At 43.3% G+C, this 22,803-nt stretch overlaps 1 protein-coding gene and 1 pseudogene across 4 annotated transcripts in view; one reads left to right on the top strand and one right to left on the bottom strand.

The window, feature by feature from the left end:
• Window positions 1-14,842, bottom strand: part of rps6ka5 (ribosomal protein S6 kinase, polypeptide 5) — a 37,599-nt gene extending 22,757 nt beyond the window's left edge. For 2 of the 4 annotated variants that reach the window (XM_042329852.1, XM_042329854.1), the window contains exons 1-7: window positions 14,574-14,842; window positions 6,342-6,413; window positions 5,944-6,162; window positions 5,496-5,611; window positions 5,034-5,135; window positions 1,485-1,568; window positions 1,071-1,174 (exon numbers count right to left, since the gene is read on the bottom strand). In XM_042329852.1, the coding sequence (XP_042185786.1) occupies window positions 1,071-1,174; window positions 1,485-1,568; window positions 5,034-5,135; window positions 5,496-5,611; window positions 5,944-6,162; window positions 6,342-6,413; window positions 14,574-14,643 (767 nt within the window). In that variant the 5' untranslated portion in view covers window positions 14,644-14,842. Of the gene's footprint in view, window positions 1-1,070; window positions 1,175-1,484; window positions 1,569-5,033; window positions 5,168-5,495; window positions 5,612-5,943; window positions 6,163-6,341; window positions 6,414-6,487; window positions 6,691-14,573 lie in introns of those variants that run through there. The other 2 variants (XM_042329853.1, XM_042329855.1) reach the window with 2 other exon arrangements.
• Window positions 14,843-17,047: 2,205 nt separating this feature from the next.
• LOC112262440 lies at window positions 17,048-20,224 on the top strand (annotated as a pseudogene).
• Window positions 20,225-22,803: the final 2,579 nt, after the last annotated feature.

Here is a 22,803-nt window from a genome sequence, read left to right as displayed (position 1 = left end):
CCAACTACTTATTGGACAAGTGAAACATTTTTGTTTTCCAGAGAACCAGGAAATCAAATGGATGTGTAGTTGAGTTGATTAGGATCCCCATTAGCTAATGCTCATGCAGCAGCTACTCTTCCTGGGGTTAGGAGATATGACAGTGGTCACCAACCTTTTCTGAGTTAAGATCACCGAGTCAAAATGCAAGCTGAGATCTACAGATAAGATTTTTTTTATTTTTATAAACATGACTTAAAAAAAGAAAAGCCTATGCAACATTAACCTATTAAAAACAGTTCTGTAGCAATGAAGTTTATGCAATATGCCCAATATAGTATTTCTGCATTTCGGATGCCTCTCACCGGACTCAACATCCCTCCGCTGAGAAAAGGAGATGGTGAATCTTAAGTCGCACTGCATTTTTTCTGCCTCGTGCACCAAATAATGTTGTTACTCCTACGACCAGAGAAAGTGAAATATACCTCAATATTAAAAAAGAGAAGCAACTAATAATGAAATCGCAAGCTTATCGAAACACTTTGCTATACTCATTCCTTGCTGCTGCAGCAGTGGTGGTGGTTGTAGCGTGAGTGAAAGTAGGGAGAACGCACATGTTACGGCTTATAAAAACGGGTTGAACAAAGTGTTGACAGTGCTGTGTAACAACTGAAACATTAACTTAGTCATAACAGCAGCTCCTTGCTGTAGACATTGAGTCGCTTTATTCATTGTTTAAAACGTTTTTAAATATCACAATATCAACTTTGCTGTGCACTCGAGGCTTCTTTTTACAGTCTATGGCTCTCGGAAACTGCAGAAATGGTAATCTGAGCTATCCGATTGGCCAGCGGTAGGCCTATAGGTGCACTTGATTTGTTCTCTGGGTCTGCCAGGTAGGTGTTCTACCTTCAGACACATGAATTGGTTCAAAACGGAAACACTGCCTTCCCGGCGCTAGACCTGCGGGATCAAGTGCACCTACCACCAACAGCGTTGACAGAAATGTTTGGTGATCGACAAGGAATGCCTTGGAGATCGACCCGGTTGGTGACCACTGTGTTAGGAGATATATCTAGGGGAATGCTTACTTGGCAATATCTGTGTGAGAGTTGTCGTCTCCATCGACGGTGAATGGTGATCCGCCTGTCATAAGTTCATACATCAATACCCCAAGGCTCCACCAGTCTACTGCCTGGAACACGGGTAGATTTTCCATGGATGAATAAAGTTTGTATTATTAAGATTATATACAAGCTCATGATATACATTACCATGTGGCAAAAGGTGGAGTTCCAGGCTGCCGACACCATTGACGTGTTGTGCAAATGATTCAACGTAGGCAGCTTGGAACCACACCAGACACCGGAGGGCAGCTCTTACAGGTGTGTAGCAGACTACACCCAGTTATTAGTGAGCTAGACCTATGATTACCTGTGTACCATGTGCATTTGGGTCAGGAACAGTAGAACAGGTAGAAAAACACGTTCTAAATGATCATTTACCATGTCATGTCCAGCCTCTCCTCCCGCTGCGATCTCTGGGGCCATGTACTCAATGGTGCCACAGACAGAGTAAGCCCTCTCCAACTGGGGAACAAACAGTCAAAACATTGAAATAACATAGCAAGATGAGATTTTTCCCCTCCATCTCTTGTTCTCTAATCACTGGCATTTTGCAGACACACTAGGATTGACAGGAAGGATGCTTGGAACTAGGACACATTTGATCAGTTCAGGTAGAAAATAAGTCACGGTTGTGAAGAAAGACCTACCAAGCACCACAGAACGGGACATCTAACTATGCTCTTATAATGATGCTCATAGAGGTTATTTACACTACATAACCATCACATATATACACACACGACATAACTATCACACAGAATGTGTATAGACTGCCGAAAATGATCATACAGAATTGGTATGTCCCAAATGGCACCATATTCCTTATATGGTGCATTACGTTTGACAAGAAAGTTATGGCCCCTGGACAAAAGTAGTGCACTACATAGGGAACAGGGTGCCATTTGGGGGGGCACACTGCATAACAACTGGCTGCAAAACATCTTCTCAAGTGGGCTGGACCTAAATCAGAACCACTGCCTCAAAACATCCAGACAGACATAAACATGCAGATACTGGGTGGCCTGGTGTCTGTGCTAGCATAAATACTCATCCATAAGTAAAGAGAGAAGACATGGCTGTCAAGGGGCTTGGCATTGCATAACGTTTTACCAAGGGTGCATTCACACGGAGACAACTCAAAGTATGTAAATGGGGAAGGCGTGTAGGAAGGTGGGCGTGTCAGGTAGCATGAGCTTAAATTGCGTTAAACAAACATAGCGCATACATAGCACATACTCCGCCATAGGGCTGGGCGATATGGCCAAAGTATCATATCACAATATATTTTTTACGGTATGACAGTATGACTGTTTTTTTTATATTTTTTATAATAAAAGTTCTAAATATTCAGGACCCTAGGGTGGCAACGTAGAAAATATAAGTGATGTTTATGGGGCATTCTCCATTCCGATTGTTTTATACTGTTCAATCCAACGCAAATCAATTCATCAACATCTGCATTTCCTGCACTTTTAACATATCCACACTGTCACGTAGGGCTACATGGTAGATCTGGGCAAAACAATCTAGGTCTAAAGTAGTTTATTGGTGAACTGTTGAAAGCATGGAAATAGAATGATTATTGTAATTCAATTGTTGGGGGGGGAAAGTGGCGTTAGGTTCTAAGTTCTGTTACAAATCCAGACGGACCCCAAAGGAAGCTCAAAACTAGATTTATTACACCAGACAGGATGTCGCTGCTGCACGACACAACATACAAGACACACAAGCACATAGGTGGAGTCTTCTTCTTGGTGGAGTCTAAGATAAACAGTCATTCTCTGTTACTGGGCAGGAACCGAGTCCGCTCCTCATGTTATTGTCGTGGCCCAGACTGAGCCCAAAACCTTTGGGCGGGGATGTGCGTGTGTGTGAGAGAGATAAGGCTTCAGTTAGAGTGTTGTTAGGTGGACCCCTATGGGCTCCCTCTCAGCGGTTCAGTCTCTCTTTAACCGTTGTCCTCACCTCAACCTCGAGATGTTAAGTTCCACATCTCTCCTTACCCTATTTCCACAGAGACTAGCCTAGCTTGTCAGGAACTGAGACTTGACGGGTGCCTTTTACCTACTTCCTTAGAAATATTAATATACAGAAAAGCATGATGTCTGGACAGACAGAAACTTTCTGTACTTCCTTCCCCTGGTCACCGCAATAACACACAAAAGCGCCAACATCCTAACCGATAACAAGTTATTACTACTAATAAGCTGATTACGCAGTTATAAACAGGCTCATTATGTAATTAAAATGGGCTCAAGTCAGTCTTTAACAGTGGGCAGCATGTTGAATACATTGTTGTTTGACATTACACCAAATAAATAAGCCAGAGAGGAATTATTGCGACAGGGTAGAATCCAAAGTGTTGGTCAGTGTTTCCTAGGGGACCATATACGATGTTACATTACATGTGTATTCTCTTACTTTATGTAGCTAGCTAGCTAACATATTCATGCTTTGCTTATTCCTCTCTGATTTAGTGTACCTAGGCCTAAACCAGAACTGGTATCAGGCTGTATATTAGCTACAGTGTAGCTACGTTTGGTCTGACTCTGATTACATTTAGCTAGCTAACTAGTGATTAACATTCATGGAGAACATCATTGATTTTAGCCAAAACTTGCTAAGAAACACTAGCTGCTTGCAGACAGTCAGATACACAAACTAACAGTGTAATTAATTAAAGCACGGTTTGAAAGCAGCATTGCTGGCACCAACATCGTGTTGCGTCTGACTCTGCAGGAGGCAGAGTGAAGGGGAAGTGAAGAGCTCGTGACTCCATGGTCGAGCAACAACAACTGATCTCTTTGGAGTGACAGGGGGCAGGCAGGGCTAGGTGTGGTAAGAGGGAGGAGAGAGAGAGGACTACCAGGCAACAAATGGGAGTAAACTATAAAAGTGGACATTACACGCGCCATAGTTGCGTGTCACACTTAACATACCAAAACATTGAAATACTGTTATAGAAGGTAAAGTGAAAACAAGTCATGGGGAAAAAAAAAAAAAAATCGATAGTTACATATTGGGATATTATGTTTTTTGACAATATCACAATATTATCTTCACGCTAGTTGGCTGTACCTGCACCAAAACTTCAGTGTTTGTCCTCCATCTTCTTTATAAATAGGGAGCAAATTTGTTTTCAGCATTTCTATACTTTTTTCAATACAAAAAAAAAATACATACAAACGCCAGCATAGAAACACACCCCCATCTCCAGCACCCTCATCACTCTCCGCCTCCGCCACATGGCCTCAAACAGCAGCCATTTTGTTTCTCTCCGTCACCCACACACATTCCAACATTTAGATAACAAAGCATTTGACCTTTCCATTGTGTTAACGATTGAGTGTTGGTTGATTTCCAGCTCAAGCCTATCTTTTTTCAAGGTGATTGAGGAGAAAAGTATCGTCCAACCCATCAGGTATCTCACTGCACACTGATTTGCCATGTCTTGAAATATGTAGACAGATGGATTAAAAGTACATTTACATACTAATACTTCGGACAGCCAACTTTCTAACTCCTCCCATAGCCCTTCTCTTTCCATGACTGATCAGAACTTGTTTTGTCATGGCTCCCTCTTGTCCCTCTGCAACAGAGATGTGGGTAAGCAATAGGTTTAGAACATCGAATCCCAAGAAAATCACAGTATGGAATCGCAATACACATCGTATCGGCGCCTAAGTACCGTGATAATATCGTATTGCGAGATCCCTGGCAATTCCCAAACCGGTCCGCGCATCAATACCGGTATAGTCAAATACAGTACATTGCCCGGCCCTACTCATCCATTGACTCTGCGAGGGATGCGTCGCGAGTGTGAATGCACCCTAATACTGTAAGCAGTCTAACCATTTTTAAAAAGCACAACTCTCCTCTGTCTTAACGTTCACATGGATGTTTGCTCCAAACATCTGTAATACATACCTCATCAAACTCTTTGCTCAGGCCAAAGTCTGTGAGCACTATGTGCCCGCTGGAGTCCATGAGGATGTTCTCCAGCTTCAGGTCTCTGTAGACTATCCCCAGCTAGAAAACAGTCAGGCCATTACAAGGCTCGACTATGACAATGTAGAATCAGCAGCCAGCAATTCATCCAGAAAGTATTTCAGGGGCGGTTCCCCCGGACACAGATTAAGCGTAGTCCTGGACTAAAAAGCATGGAGAATCTCCAGTGAAATAGCTTTTTAAGTCCAGGACTACGCTTAATCTGTGTCCGGGAAACCGGACCTGAAAGTATGAGTTGTGATAACACACGTGTGGTTAATGATTGAGGAAACGGCACCGTTTGTAGCTGCATTTAGGCTACAGCTCCAAAGCTATTGTACCTTAATGAAGTTCAGGAACGACAAAACAATGAAGTGTAGGTCTAGAGGTACCCACACTCACCTGGTGTAGGTGCTCCAGTGCCAGCACCATCTCTCCACTGTACAAAGCTACCTCCTGCTCCTTGAACCGAACCCTCTGCACCAGGTGTGTGAAGAGCTCCCCACCGTTCACATAATCTGTCATAATAACAATAACAACAACAATGAAACAGGTATGAACGAGCCAATTCGTATTAACTCCGTGACATTACATTTCAACATTGCCTGTATAGTTCCAGAATTCAACGGGTCAGTTCACTGTAAGACAGGTGAAAAGTCTCACAGAAAACGCTGAATTTCTTTTGCAACAATCTTGCATTCTGCTACTCGATATTCATACTTCATACTCATGTCTTCCTTGTAAAAGAACAACTTTGTGTAAAAGACAGAACAAGAGGGATAGAACAAGAAGAGAAAGAAGAGGATAAAGGGGCAGAGAGAGAGAGACAGAAAGAGAGAGCGACCCAGACCTAGAATGAGGTGCAGCTTGGTGTCTGTCTGGAAGGCGTAGTGGAGGGTAACGAGGAACGGAGACTGCCTGATGTGTTCCAGAACCTGTCTCTCTGTGCGTGTGTGCTCTGCTGTCTTGGCCTTCTGTATTATTGTGGCCTTCTTCAACACCTTCATGGCGTATAGTTGCCCTGCATTGTGACCGCTCACTTTGCGCACAAGGAACACCTTGCCATAGGCTGAGAGAGAAAGAAAAAAACATGTTTTTTGTTTCGTTTTTTAACTCCGCAGCCAAAATCATTCAGCGCATCTGTAGCTCACCTGGAGCACTGGATGGTGTGAGATAAAATGAATGCACCTTCTCAAAAACTGTGACAAAATTTCCAGCACTGGATTGGCTTTTAGACCTGTCACTCACCTCCAGTTCCCAGCACCTTTAGCAGCTCAAAGTTCTCGATGCCCACCCTCTCTATGTGGCCGGTCAGGTTGGCTGTGGAAAGACAAAGATGGTAAGATCCTTAGCTTACAAACAAGAAAGTATCATGAATGCTTAACAATACACACCAGGCCTAGAACATTGGCCTGGATCGGGGAAAAAAAAAGACATTAAAAATATCTCAATGCCGAAACTGATGACTTCTGCATTATTCAATGATTCAATGTTGTTATCCAAATCGAGGTAGCCTACTCACTGGAGTGAACACAACTCTGAAAGCAGACTGAGCAGCTGTTAAGGGTAGAGTATCTAGGCTAAGCCTCGGCTGACATGTGTGCATGCATGGCGTGCGTGAGAAGGAGAAGAGAGCATAGCAGGTACGCAAGCAAGAGTGAAGGTAATCTGTGAGTTCGAGGGTGTGCTAGTAGCCTTGTAAACGATGTTCGATGTCAGGTAGCATGGGGAACACTCGCGTGTGTTATGCTGGCGTGCACGCACATCTGTGTACACGTCTCTAAGCACGCAGAGCAGAACGGCATGCTCATTTTAAGACGTGCGTGTCTATTGTAGCAAACACATTCCTGCTGTCTTACGGGCAAGACAGAGAGACACAGAGAGTCTTTGCTCGCTCCCTCACTCACTGCGTAAGTGCAACACAAAAAGAGAGTTCACTATTTCACAATGTGTATATCAATTCCATAGTCACACTTTCTCAGTCACCACCTCTGGTAGACACTCACTGATTGACTGGCTGGCTGGAAGCCCCAGAGCAATGCATGTCAGGCTGTCTGCCACTGACAACATGGAGATAAAGAGGTTCTGACTGCATAACACCTAATGACTGACAGCCCAGCCGGGCATCCAGTTACAGCCCAGTCCCATTTCACTGTTTATTAATAGATTTTGAGTGGATTGGGTATTCTTTCCAGCCAGACCCCCGCCTCAAAGCCAAAGGCTATCGAGCTGCTTTGTAAGTAGGCCTGGAGGCTCATCATATGCAGGATCTGGTAAATACCATCTAGTCACTTCTGAAAACTTTTCTTCATATTATGATGAACTGGGACAGTTTTGTCCACATCAAAGTGGCCACCTCAGAGGTCCGATCATACCAGGGATTGACATTAAAAAAGGTGGACTCAGGGAGATGATGCAGAAAATAAAACGGCAGTGCACCACAGGGGAGGTGTCATTAATACCCATGAAACCTAGCGGTCAAACAGGGAAATGGTTCCAATCGTTTCTCCACCATTCATTTTTCCCCATCAGGGATTTAGAAACACTTTCGGGTAACTTCGACCGACTTCTATGCCTGTGCTGTGGGCTTCTAAAAACAAATAATTCAGCACTTCAAGTTTCAGTGCGCACAGCCCCCAGGATTGCCATGTCTGCGGTTTTCCGGCCAAAACCTATATCTTTTTAAAAGTTATAATAATTTTGGGGGGTGCTTATATTTGTCCTGTTACACACAAGTGTGTAATGGAAATGTGTTTTGTTTCATATCTCAACGGCCCCTGAGATACCTGCAGGGCCACCACTGTACAGTACCCGTAGAGCGATTATGGTTAAGTGCCTTGCTCAGGGGCACAGCGGCAGATTTTGTTACCTCGTTAGCATCATTATTCGAACCAGCGACCTTTCGGTTACTGGCCCAAAGCTCTAACCTCGAGGCTACCTGACGCCAAAGGATGTACACATTGGCCTGTAATCAAACCTGACAATTCTCGCATGCTACGCGGGAGACCAACACTGAACCACCAATGCACTGTTAACTGCTGCTGCTGACCATCAGGCAGTGAGGCAGGCTGTTGCCGAGTGAGTTGTAGGGAGGGAGGTAGAGGGCCTGAGGGGTCTGTGTGTTCTGAGAGACCGCTTCAGGCAGCTGAGTGAGCGAGTGAGTGAAAGGAGAGCTGCGGCAGCACGCATGACAAGTGATGTGAGAACAACAAACTAACAGCACCAGCTCGCTACGGTGTGGTTCAGAAAGTATTCATAACCCTTTACTTATCCCACATTTTGTTGTGTTACACCCTGAAAACAAAATGGATTCAATTGATTTGTTTTCTCACCCATCTACACACAATACCCTATCAGGAAAAAAGTGAAAACGTGTTTAGAAATTTTTGCAAATGTTTTGAAAATGAAATACAGAAACATTTAATTGACCTAAATATTCACACCCCTTTGCCATGACACTACAAACTGAGCTCAGAATCCAAATTCCTTCGATCGGATATCCTTGAGATGTCACTACAACTTGACTGGAGTCCACCTAGACTGTGGCCAATTCAATTGTTTGGACATGACTTAGAAAGCCTTTTGTCTATAGAATGGCAACACAGTTGACAGTGCATGTCAGAGCAGAAACTATAGCATGAAGTCAAAGGAACTGTCCCGTAGATCTCTGAAATAGAATTGTGATGGGACATACAGTTCCAGTCATAGGTTTGGACACACCTACCTCATTCCAGGTTTTTCTTTATTTGTACTATTTTCTACATTGTAGAATAATAGTGAAGACATCAAAATCGATGAAATAACACATATGGAATCGTATAGTAACCTAAAAAGTATTCTACTTTGAAGAATCTCAAAAATATATTTTGATTTGTTTAACACTTTCTTGGTTACTACATGATTCCATCCATGTTATTTCATAGTTTTGACATCTTCACTATTAATCTACAATGTAGAAAGTAGTGAAAATAAAGAGAAACCCTTGAATGAGTAGGTGTCCAAACTTGACTGGTACTGTCCATATCATTTTCACATTAATTTATTACAAAAAAATAAAATAATAATATATATATATTTTTTTAAATGAAATCTCAAAACTACCCTTTTTTGATTTTGTTCAGTTTCAGACATCGTTTGGAACAATATAATCTACAAGTACATAACATTTCCAGTGACCTCCAGTAATTCTGAAGTTCTGATAAATGTTGTGACCACCAGCACAGTGAATGGTATGGATTCAAAGGGAACTCCCTCTGCTGGTGATTTGATGAATATGCAATCCTAAAAGGAGAAATGTGATTGGTTAATAATGAGTTGACCCGTCAATGTTTATGTATAAAATGGGTCGGTCATATCATTAAAAGTACCAGAGAGTCCACTCTGGAAATCTGATGTTTAAAGAGTATATGGTTTCAAAAAAATATGTCTAAAAATGAACTAAATCAAAAAGGGTAGGTGATATATTCATAATGTTGAATAAATGTGAATTTCAGAACCTAAACATACTCCAAGTTAGAGCACACTATAAGGAGTAGGCATGTAATGACATGAACGGTTCATGGATCATAAGGGAAAGGGGGATACCTAGTCAGTTGCACAACTGAATGCATTCAACTGACATGTCTTCCGCATTTAACCCAACCCCTCTGAATCAGAGGTGCAAGGTCTTAGAGGCGGCGTGTATAGGTCTACAAAGGGTCTAAAATGGCCACTTTTATAACAATAAAAATATATACGGTTTGTGATATAAATGTAAAAACGCATGTCCATCCTCACAGTTATATTTCTGTGAGAGAATTGACAGAAAAATCAGAGACACCAAAAAATATTTTCTGCTCTCACTGGCGTGGAAATCACCCATATATGCCTTAAGTTTACATGAATAGACTTTTACCTTCATTTTATATCAAATTTGATGTGCTCCAAATAACAGTGCTCATGGGGCTTTTTTTTTTACATGGAAATGCCCCGAGTGAGAAGAGAGCAAACGTTATGCAACTTCACCCATTAAAACCTAATGTTTAAAAACAACATACAAGGACAGGGCACATTGTAACAAAATAGGATAATAAATAGCCTGCACTACAGCAGTCCCTCCTATCTAAAGCAGAACAGACAGAGCCTTGAGCAAAAACCAGACTATTTTCAGCCATCCAATTTATTTCTCTCTTCATGACCCCTGTTTTTAAAGACCCACTTTATTTATTATTCCTGGCCTCAGTGGTGTAAAAAGTACCCAATTGTCATACTTAAGTAAAAGTAATAAGTAAGTTTCTATGAAATTAAGGTAAGTAAAAGTCACTGAGTAAAAGGCTAAAAATATTTAGTTTAAAAAAATACTTAAGTATGAAAAGTAATTGCAATCGCTAAAATATACTATAATATAAATTACTTCCAATTCCTTATACTAAGCAAACCAGACAGCACCATGTTCTTGTTTTTTTATATTTACGGATAGCCAGTGGCACGCTCCAACGCTCACAATGTTTAGTGAGTCTGCCAGATCAGAGGCCGTAGGGATGACCAGGGATGTTCTCTTGATAGGTGTGTGAATTAGACCATTTTCCTGTCCTGCTCAGCATTCAAAATGTAACGAGTACTTTTGGGTGTCAGCGAAAATGTATTTTCTTTAGGAATCTAGTGAAGTAAAAGTTGTCAAAAATATAAAATAGTAAATCTAGTACAGATAACCCCCCCCAAAAAAAACACTTAAGTAGTACTTTAAAGAATTTTAAAAAGTACTTTACACCACTGCCTGGCTTCCTGCATGACAACTTGTTTCTGTGTTTTACAGCTGGCTATGGCATCAGAATCAACCAAACTGTCTTCTAATCAAGAACAGGGGCATATTATACACTGCTCAAAAAAATAAAGGGAACACTAAAATAACACATCCTAGATCTGAATGAATGAAATATTCTTATTAAATACTTTTTTCTTTACATAGTTGAATGTGCTGACAACAAAATCACAAAAACTATCAATGGAAATCAAATTTATCAACCCACGGAGGTCTGGATTTGGAGTCACACTCAAAATTAAAGTGGAAAACCACACTACGGGCGGATCCAACTTTGATGTAATGTCCTTAAAACAAGTCAAAATGAGGCTCAGTAGTGTGTGTGGCCTCCCCGTGCCTGTATGACCTCCCTACAAAGCCTGGGCATGCTCCTGATGAGGTGGCGGATGGTCTCCTGAGGGATCTCCTCCCAGACCTGGATGGAGCGAGACATGATGTCCCAGATGTGCTCAATTGGATTCAGGTCTGGGGAAGGGGCGGGCCAGTCCATAGCATCAATGCCTTCCTCTTGCAGGAACTGCTGACACACTCCAGCCACATGAGGTCTAGCATTGTCTTGCATTAGGAGGAACCCAGGGCCAACCGCACCAGCATATGGTCTCACAAGGGGTCTGAGGATCTCATCTCAGTACCTAATGGCAGTCAGGCTACCTCTGGCGAGCACATGGAGGCCCCCCAAAGAAATGCCACCCCACACCATGACTGACCCACCGCCAAACCGGTCAGGCTGGAGGATGTTGCAGGCAGCAGAACGTTCTTGGTGTTCTCTGGCAAGTGCCAAACGTCCTGCACAGTGTTGGGCTGTAAGCACAACCCCCACCTGTGGACGTCGGGCCCTCATACTACCCTCATGGAGTCTGTTTCTGACCGTTTGAGCAGACACATGCACATTTGTGGCCTGCTGGAGGTCATTTTGCAGTGAAAGCACCGCCAGCATTCAAAAGTGGTCTGTGGTCCCCACCTGCAGAACCACTCCTTTATTGGGAGTGTCTTGCTAATTGCCTATAAATTTCCACCTGTTGTCTATTCCATTTGCACAACAGCATGTGAAATTTATTGTCAATCAGTGTTGCTTCCTAAGTGGACAGTTTGATTTCACAGAAGTGTGATTGACTTGGAGTTACATTGTGTTGTTTAATTGTTCCCTTTCTTTTTTTGAGCAGTGTATTAAGGCACAGCGTGGAATATATCACTTCACTTTATATACAGATACATTCGTAGCCATAATTTTTTGTCTTGTGCAGTGTGGATGGGCGGAGGGGGAGATGGAGTGAGGGAGAGAGACCGGGACAGAGAAACAGAGACACATGAGAGGGAGGCTAAAGAAGCCCATGTCTTCACTCTCATAAAGTATGGGCTGCTACTCTGCTAAGGAACTGCTCAGATACAGTGCATTTGAAAGGTATTCAGACCCCTTGACTTTCTCCACCTTTTGTTATGTTACAGCCTTAATCTAAAATGGATTAAATAGCTTTTTTCCCCACTCAATCTACACATAATAACCCATATTTCAAAAAGTTTTTTTAGAAATGTTTGCAAATTTATAACAAATCAAAAACTGAAATACTACATTTACATAAGTATTCAGACCCTGTACTTTGTTGAAAGACCATTGGCAGCGATTACAGCCTCAGTGTTTTTTGGGGGTATGACCCTACAAGGTTGGCACACCTGCATTTGGGGAGTTTCTCACATTATTCTCTGCAGATTCTGTGCACTCTGCAGAGCGTCGGTGCACAGCTAAATTCAGGTCATCCAGAGATGTTCAATCGGGTTCAAGTCCAGGCTCTGGCTGGGCCACTGAAGGACATTCAGAGACTTGTCCCGCAGCCACTCCTGCGTTGTCTTGGCTGTGTGCTTAGGGTCATTGTCCTGTTGGAAGGTGAACCATCGCCCCAGTCCGAGGTCCTGAGCACTCTGGAGCAGGTTTACATCAAGGATCTCTCTGTACTTTGCTCTGTTCATCTTTCCCTCAACCAGTGACTGGTCTACCAATGCTGCCACCACGCTTAACCTGGCACCATCCCTACGGCGTTCTCCAGACGTGACTCTTGGCATTCAACATTTCTGAAAACCTGTTTCCGCTTCGTCATTGTGGGGTATTGTGCGTAGATTGATGAAAAAAAACATTAATTTAATTGATTTTAGAATAAGGCAGTAACGTAATAAAATTTTGAAAAAAAGGAGTGTGAATACTATCCAAATGCACTGTACATGCAAGAATGTGCCAATAGGATCTCGCTAGCTCGTGCTTGGCTCTGCCCATCTATTTGCTTGTTCTGACCACAATGATTAATTTGCTCCCATTGGAAACGACAGACTCTGGTCTATCTTGAGTTAGTTATACAAATCTTTGAATGAATTAGGTGGTAAACGATTGGAACCATTTCCGTGTTTAATTTCTAGGTTTTATGGGTATTATGACTCATACTGTGGTACTCCCTGGGGCCCACCCTCCCTGGGGCCCACCCTCCCTGGGGCCCACCCTCCCTGGGGCCCACCCTCCCTGGGGCCCACCCTCCCTGGGGCCCACCCAGGGTGGGCCCACCCTCCCTGGGGCCCACCCTCCCTGGGGCCCACCCTCCCTTCTAGAGGAAAAATGGGAAGGTCAACATAATTGGTCAACATTTGAAGTAAATAAAAATCGCAAATTCTTAGTACAGAAGCAAAAAGAGTAAATTGCACTTGCAATGAATGATTGGGCTACATTGCAACATCCTCCAAAAATGATTGATGGGGTGGGACAATACAAACTTGAAATACAGACAGTGAGTGCAGTGTTCAACTGAAACTTGACGCTGACAGCTATCACTCAAGGTTCTTGAGCCTGAAAGCCATGGCATAGCTAATGTCTGACTGCAGCACAAAATAACCACTATGATTGTAACACCCACAATGCAGTTTAACACACACGATGCGGATGGGAATATTACCTACTGCTGTAACTTATACAAGCCACCACAAATGGGAAAACAGGCTTTTATAACGTCTGACACAAACAGCTAGCCATTAGCCATCCTGTCAAGCGCTCTTCGGTGTTATACTTCAAACCCTCGCTAACGTTAGCGTGTTTGATGTTCAATTTATTTGCTTGAATGACAGCGAATATCACCGTTAAAAAACCTGAGCCATTTTAAATAGCCGCCAAAAAGCATGCATGACGATGGTGGGTATAATTTGTGTCACATTCCAACAGGAATCTGTAACAAAAACGTCGTAAAGTAACGTTACAAGATTGCCAACAATCAACGCACACAAAGTAACACGATCAATTCACCTAGCTAACTAGCTGCCGAATAGGCATCAACTCACCACGTAGCTTATTCTTAATGTTTGTCCATAGGCTACCAGAGTGAGGACAGACATTTATCGAAATAAACGTGGTGAGTGAAAAACAATGAAATAGCCCACTCCCTACCCTGTATCTTATTCTGCCGCTATACAACTTTGTATGCGTTGTTTGTTACCAACCTTCTCATTTACGAAGTTGTTGGAACAGATTCCCGTTGGAACGTTCCACAAATTATACCCACCCTGCGTGACGACGGTCAAGTTAGCTTGGCTAGCTAGGTTAGCAAGCACTTTTCCCTGCCTTTTTTGGACTTGACCGGATGCACTTGCAGACTAAGTTAGCTAACCGATTCGTTAGCTAATCACTATTAGCTAGCTAGCCAACTTACCATTTTTCAGCTCATGTTTCACAGTAAACAGGTCACCTTCTCTAGAAGATCCTTCCATCGAAGATGGCATTATATTCCAAATGTGCCCAAAATATACACTTGCTTAGCAAACCATCAACATAGCTAAGATAGTTTGAAATTACAGAATCACATGTAACGTCAGCTAGCTATATCTGATTGTAATGTGGTGTTGAGCATTGAGGGAAAGGTCTGGTTAGCTTGCCAAGCAAGACAAAAATGTGTCTACAAGATAGCGTGGGGGACGTGTAACCACTACTACCTTCACGACCAAGTCCTCCTATAGCTGTGATTGGGGTTGCTATGTGGAGTTTTAACATCTGATTGGTCCATTTTGCTGTCCATGACAGAGAGGCCATCCTTCCTGCCCTCTTATTGGTCAGATACTGACAGCTGAAATCAAGGTCCTACTTCTTACAAGACCAGGGTTGAGGGTCTGCCAGCTGATCTAACAAAATTATTGAGCATTTAGATTTTTTCTTAATGAAATATAGAGGAACAGAGAACAGCAACAGCATCACATACAATGGTGTAGTGGAGAGTTAATTTTTTGGCCCAAAAGTTTACCCACCTTTTGCAGAAAAATGCACTATAAGTATAGGAAGCGTGATTTTTTCTCACAATGACGGGTATTCAGGGTTTACCTACTAATCTTTTGTACCACTATACCACTGAACACAAACATTTCCAGTATATCTGTAGAAAGAACATGTCTGCCATGAAACCAGAACCTTAACTTGATATGCCACTCCCTTATGCCACATATGTCAGGCCTAAGACTCATGGAATGATTAATCAGCATCAAGATTAGGCTATGATATTTGTTTTATATTAGGCCTATGCAAAACACTCAGCTCAAACTCTCTGAATATAAACTGTCACTGTTTCCATACTGTGAAACGGGTTGCCTTTTGCCACCACCTTGTGGTGATGAAATGAAAATAAATGTCAATAAATGTTCATCAAAAATGACAATCTGATACAACTTGGCCCATTTACACTAGGTTAGGAGTTGTAACACTGATGGAATGCTACTGTACATCCAGTATAGCATCCAGCTCAGAGTTACAACCATTTACATTTTGGCAGACTTAGTGAGTGCATACTTTTTCATTTTTAACTAGGCAAGTCAGTTAAGAACAAATTCTAATTTACAATGACTGCCTACCAGGGAACAGTAGGTTAACTGCCTTGTTCAAGGGCACAACAACAGATTTTTACCTTGTCGGCTCAGGGATTCGATCCAGCAACGTTTTGGTTACTGGCTCAACGCTCTAACCACTAGGCTACCTGCCACCCCTCATGCTGGTTCCCCATGGGAATCGCACCCACAACCCTGGCATTGCTAGCACCCGGCTCTACCAACTGTCCAGTAGCTGGCTCAGAGTTACAGCCAGCATCGGGCTCAGAGTTACAGTACATACAGCATCCAGCTGAGTTACATCCAGCATCCAGGAGGATATAACTATGAGCTGGATCCAACACACTTTAAAATAAGAGTCCCCCAATTTGTCATGCCAAAATAAAAGTGATGCCATTTCCAATTAAAAAACAATAGTCCCTCGATTTGCCATACTAAAATAAAAGTCCCGCGATTTCAGATTTCAAAATAAGAGTCACTCAATTGGTCATGGACTATCATTTGTTTTTCAACAGGATGACCCAACACACCTCCAGGATGTCTAAGGGCTATTTGACCAAGAAGGAGAGTGATGGAATGCTGCATCAGATGACCTGGCCTCCACAATCACCCGACCTCAACACAATTGAGATGGTTTGGGATGAGTTGGACCGCAGATTGAAGGAAAAGCAGCCAACAAGTGCTCAGCATATGTGGGAACTCCTTCAAGACTGTTGGAAAAGCATTCCAGGTGAAGCTGGTTGAGAGAATGCCAAGAGTGTGCAAAGTGGTCATCAAGGCAAAGGGTGGCTACTTTTAACACTTTTTTGGTTACAACATGATTCCATATGTGTTATTTCATAGTTTTGATGTCTTCACTATTATTCTACAATGTAGAAAATAGTAAAAATAAAGAAAAACCCGATGTAGCAGCCAGGATTAGAGGAGTGAAACCTGGGGACAGACAGATTACTCTCCAACACCAGATACATAGATACAGAGTCCCACTTCTACACACAAATTATCAAGTTCCCTGAAAAATGTACATAAAAATATAGCTATGTGGTGTGTGACATACAGTATATGTGCATCGATGTCCACAGAGGGATAGAGGGAGAGCATGGAAGGTGGGGACACTGTGTTGAAGGGTGTCTGTGCTGTGGGTATTGGTGAGGTTGTCGTGTTCAACACAGGCACTCTTCAAAAGCCCAGTCTTTCTTACGCTGCTGCTACTCCCTTTTTATTATCCATGCATAGTCACTTTACCCCTACCTACATGTAGTACATATTACCTCAACTAATCTCTACCCCCGCATATTGACTACCTCCTTCCCAAATGCAGGTGTGCCAAGCTTGTAGCGTCATACACAAGAAGACTTAAGGTGCCAAAGGTGCTGCAACAAAGTACTGAGTAAAGGGTGTGAATACTTATGTAAAGGTTATATTTCAGTTAGCAAACCGGTATTACCACATGTTCATAAAAATATATATATATTTGCAGGATTTTGTTCTTTGTTGTCAGCTATATTTCAAACTGCTTAAACAGTGATAAATTCATTTCCTTAAACTAAACTTTGTGTTAATGACCATAGCCTGTAATTATTAAGAGAGGTAAATTCAACAGACAGACTATGATCTCCTCCAGGACCTGCTCTGAGATTCCTTGTCTTCAGAATGCAATCAAACAGCATAGGTCTACTGGTCTCATCTTCAACGGATTTTCTCCCTAATACTCTCTCGTATTTGTGAATTCCATGAGTGCATGTTTTTAAAGTAAGAAAATATTTCCTAAAAAAATACATAAAAAATGGAATAATCTAAAGTAAGAAATAGTAACACAATAACGAGGCTTTATAAAGTTTGGGGAGTTTCTCCCATTCTTCTCTGTAGATCCTCTCAAGCTCTGTCAGGTTGGATGGGGAGAGTTACTGCACAGCTATTTTCAGGTCTCTCCAGAGATGTTCAATCAGTTTTAAGTCCAGGCTCTGGCTGGGCCTCTCAAGGACATTCCATTCAGAGACTTGTCCCGAAGCCACTCCTGCATTGTCTTGGCTGTGTGCTTAGGGTCGTTGTCCTGTCGGAAGGTGAACCTTCGCCCCAGTCTGAGGTCCTGAGAGCTCTGGATCAGGTTTTCATCAAGGAGCTCTCTGTACTTTGTTTTGATCTTGACTAGTCTTCCGGTCCCTGCGGTTGAAAACAACCACACAGCATGATGCTGCCACCACCATGCTTCACCGTAGCGATGGTGCCACGTCCTCCTGACGTGACTCTTGACATTCAGGCCACCAAAGAGTTCAATCTTGGTTTCATCAGACCAGAGAATCTTGATTCTCATGGTCTGAGAGTCTTTAGGTGCCATTTGGAAAACTCCAAGCGGGCTGTCATGTGCCTTTTACTGGCTTCCGTCTGGCCACTCTACCATAAAGGCCTGATTGGTCGAGTGCTGCAGAGATGGGAGAACCTTCCAGAAGGACAACCATCTCCACAGATGAACTCTAGAGCTCTGTCAGAGTGACCATTGGGTTCTTGGTCACCTCCCTTACCAAGGCCCTTCTCCCCCGATTGCTCAGTTTGGCCGGGTCGGCCAGCTGGTTACAAACTTCTTCCATTTAATGATGGGAGGCCACTGTGTTCTCAGGGACCTTCAATCATGCAGAATTTTTTGGTACCCTTCCCCAGATCTGTGGCTCGACACAATCCTGTCTCGACGGTCTACGGACAATTCCTTCGACTCCATGGCTTGGTTTTTGCTCTGACATGCACTGTCAACTGTGCGACCTTATGGCCTCCCGGGTGGCGCAGTGGTTAAGGGCGCTGGACTGCAGCGCCAGCTGTGCCATCAGACTCCCTGGGTTTGCGCCCAGGCTCTGTCGTAACCGGCCGCGACGTCCGTGGGGCGACGCACAATTGGCCTAGCGTTGTCCGGGTTAGGGAGGGCTTGGTTGGTAGGAATGTCCTTGTCTCATCGCGCACCAGCGACTCCTTATGGCCTCCCGGGCGCAGTGCGTGCTAACCAAGGTTGCCAGGTGCACGGTGTACCCTCCGAGGGACCTCCCGGTCGCGGCCGGTTACGACAGAGCCTGGGTGCGAACCCAGGGACTCTGATGGCACAGCTGGCGCTGCAGTACAGCGCCCTTAACCACTGCGCCACCCGGGAGGCCATAAGATTGCACAGTTGGTGCAGCTGGCTTCCGGGTTGGATGCACGCTGTGTTAAGAAGCAGTACGGCTGGTTGGGTTGTGTATCGGAGGACACATGACTTTCAACCTTCGTCTCTCCCGAGCCCGTACGGGAGTTGTAGCGATGAGACAAGATAGTAGCTACTACAACAATTGGATACCACGAAATTGGGGAGAAAAAGGGGTAAAATAAAAAAAATAAAAATAAAAAAAACTTTGCGACCTTATATAGACAGGTGTGTGCCTTTCCAAATCATGTCCAATCAATTGAATTTACCACAGGTGGACTCCAATCAAGTTGTAGAAACATCTCAAGGATGATCAATGGAAACAGGATGCACCTGGGCTCAATTTCGAGTCTTATAGCAAAGGGTCTGAATACTTAAGAAAAATAAGGTCATTTTTTAATACATTTGCAAACTGTGTGTAGATTGCTGAGGATTGTTTATTTATTTAATCCATTTTAGAATAAGGTCTGAATACTTTCCGAAGGCACTGTATATGAATTTTAAAATATAGAAGGGTATTTATACAAGGCCTGTATTATACTCATCATTCAGGATTCTTACGTTTAGTCTGGATACCTGTTTGTGCTAACATTCCACTACTTGTACTCCATGTCATATGCCAAATATATGGCACAGATTACAAGGAGTAGAATGAAAGCACAAATCAGGTCTTATTTTCCATACAGAAATCCCCAATAAGGACAACCTTGAGGTCCACAGGAAATCTCCCTGGAGGAGTTGAATGAGAGCCATCATGACTCCAATTCACAGCTCAACATGCAGGGTGTTTTCCTCCACAGCCTAGGTTATGCCCTCGGCTCTGTCATCATTGTGGTCAACGCTCTCATCTTCACCTACATGTGGAGGCCTTGTCATGCTGGAGAGACCTGTGTCAACCCAGGCTACAACAGCCATGACTACATTAACCACCAACAACATGTCAATGCTACGCTGGTCACCATGCTTGGTAGTAGTACCCAGACTACAGTGCACCTCGCTGGGCCTTGCTGGCGGCTCTACCTCGGCCCCATACTCTGCGTCATCATGTTGGCCATATTGCTCTGTACCTGAAGGAGTCAGCCCCCATCCTCCTGCAGACTGTTCCAAAACAGATAAACATGCACCGGCTGCTGGGGAGGGTCAGGAGCCTAGATGGTGTGTTGGCTGTCCACGACTTACACATCTAGCAGCTGGCAGAGAGCAGGATCATTCCCACAGCACACATCAAATGCTTCCTACATGGATGTGGCCAAGCAAATTAAAGGTCTCTTTCATGGAGAGGGTATCCATGCCACAACGGTTTCAACCAAAGTTTATTACCGTTAACTTTGTATCTGATACACTGAACAAAAATATAAACGCAACATTTAAAGTGTTGGTCCCATGTTTCATGAGCTGAAATAAAAGATCCCAGAAGGTTTCTGTACACACAAAAATCTTATTTCGCCAAAATGTTGAACATTGAGCATTATTCCTTTGCCAAGATATTCCATCCACCTGACAGATCTGGCATGTCAAGAAGCTGATTAAACAGCATGATCATTACACAGGTGCGTGTTGTGTTGGGGACAATAAAAGGACACTCTAAAATGTGCAGTTTTGTCACACAACACACCGTCACAGATGTGCAATTGGCATGTTGACTGCAGGAATGTCTACCAGAGCTGCCAGATAATTGAATGTTAATTGCTTTACCAAAAGTTGCCTCCAACGTTGTTTACGAGAATTTGGCAGTACGTCCAACCAGCCTCACAACCGCAGACCACGTGTAGCCGTGCCAGCCAAAATCAAATAAAATTTTATTGGTCACATACACATGGTTAGCAGATGTTAATGCGAGTGTAGCGAAATGCTTGTGCTTCTAGTTCCAACCGTGCAGTAATATTTAAGTAATCTAACAATTTCACAACAACTACCTTATATACACACACAAGTGTAAAGGAATGAATAAGAATATGTACATATAAATATATGGATGAGCGATGGCCGAACGGCATAGGCAAGATGCAGTAGATGATATAGAGTACAGTATATACGTATGAGATGAGTAATGTAGGGTATGTAAACATTATATAAAGTGGCATTGTTTAAAGTGACTAGTGATACATTTATTACATCCAATTTTTAATTATTAAAGTGGCTAGAGATTTGATCCCAGGACGTCCATACTCGGCTTCTTCACCTGTGGGATCATCTGAGACCAGCTAACCAGAACTGCAGTTCTGCATCATAACTGACTTCAGTGGGCAAATGCTCACCTTTGATGGCCACTGGCAAGCTGGATAACTGTGCTCTTCACGGATGAATCCCGGTTTTAACTGTACTGGGCAGATGGCAGACAGCATGTATGGTGTTGTGTGGGCGAGCAGTTTGCTGATGTCAACGTTGTGAGCAGAGTGCCCCATGGTGGCAGTGGGGTTATGGTATGGGCAGGCATAAGCTATGGACAACAAACACAATTGCATTTTATTGATGGTAATTTGAATACACAGAGATACCGTGACGAGATCCTGAGGCCAAATGTCATGCAATTCATCCACCACCATCACTTCATGTTTCACTATAATAATGCACAGCCCCATGTTTCAAGGATCTGTACACAATTCCCGGAAGCTGAAAATGTCCCACTTCATCCATGGACTGCATACTCACCAGACATGTCACCCATTGAGCATGTTTGGGATGCTCTGGATCAATGCGTTCGACAGCCTGTTCCAGTTGCCGCCAATATCCAGCAACTTTGCACAGCCATTGAAGAAGAGTGGGACAACATCACAATCAACAGCCTGATCAACTCTATGCGAAGGAGATGTTTCACACTGCATGAGGAAAATGGTGGTCACACCAAATATTGACTGGTTTTCTGATCCACGCCCCTACCTTTTTTAAAAAGGTATCTGTGACCAACAGATGCATGTCTGTATTTCCAGTCATGTGAAATCCATAAATTAGGGCCCTAATGAATTTCTTTAAATGGACTGATTTCCTTATATGCACTGTAACTCAGTCAAAATCTTTGAAATTGTTTCATGTTGTGTTAATTTCTTTGTTCAGTGTATTTACATGTGTGAGCTCTCCTTTCGGACGCAGTGTGGCCCGAAGCTGTGCTGTGGAAGCTTTGACAGAACAGCGCCAAGAGGCCCGGCTGGAGAAGAGGTTGTTTTCTCTCAGTATCACAACACCAGTCATCCTCAATACAACAGTCACCCTTTACAGCTACCATCAAGCTAACAGCCACGCAGAGCCCCAAGCCTGCCTTTTATACAGAGGCAGAACCCTCATTGTAATAATGAATGTATCTATACATTGGGAACTTGAAACTTGTCGAGAGGTTTAATTGAACTTTATAGCACACTGTATGCCACAGCAGGAGGCGTCGAAAGTGATACTTGTCCAATTACATTCCTAGTGTCTGGATATTCTGCCTACTGTGTCTATGTGAAGGAGTTGGTGTAGGCTGAGAAAACAAGTACTATTACAGCCTCTGCCATGGCTTTATGAGCTCTTTAGTTGCCTTTGTCATTGAATAGTCAGTCACAATTGTGTCTATAGGCTTTGCAGACAACTTGAGTATGCAACTCTTATAATCGTGCCAGTAATTAGGTCACTGTATTTACAACAATACTGTGCAGCCGTATTCATCGACCTGGCCAAGGCTTTCGACTCTGTCAATCACCACATTCTTATCGGCAGACTCAACAGCCCTGGTTTCTCAAATGACTGCCTCGCCTGGTTCACCAACTACTTCTCAGACAGAGTTCAGTGTGTCAAATCGGAGGGCCTGTTGTCCGGACCTCTGGTAGTCTCTATGGGGGTGCCACAGGGTTCAATTCTCGGCCGACTCTTTTCTCTATATACATCAACGATGTCGCTCTTGCTGCTGGTGATTCTCTGATCCACCTCTA

This window comes from Oncorhynchus tshawytscha, linkage group LG11 (genome assembly GCF_018296145.1).
Source record: "Oncorhynchus tshawytscha isolate Ot180627B linkage group LG11, Otsh_v2.0, whole genome shotgun sequence".
NCBI classification, from domain to species: domain Eukaryota; kingdom Metazoa; phylum Chordata; class Actinopteri; order Salmoniformes; family Salmonidae; genus Oncorhynchus; species Oncorhynchus tshawytscha.
This window is presented reverse-complemented; position numbering and strand designations above follow the sequence as displayed.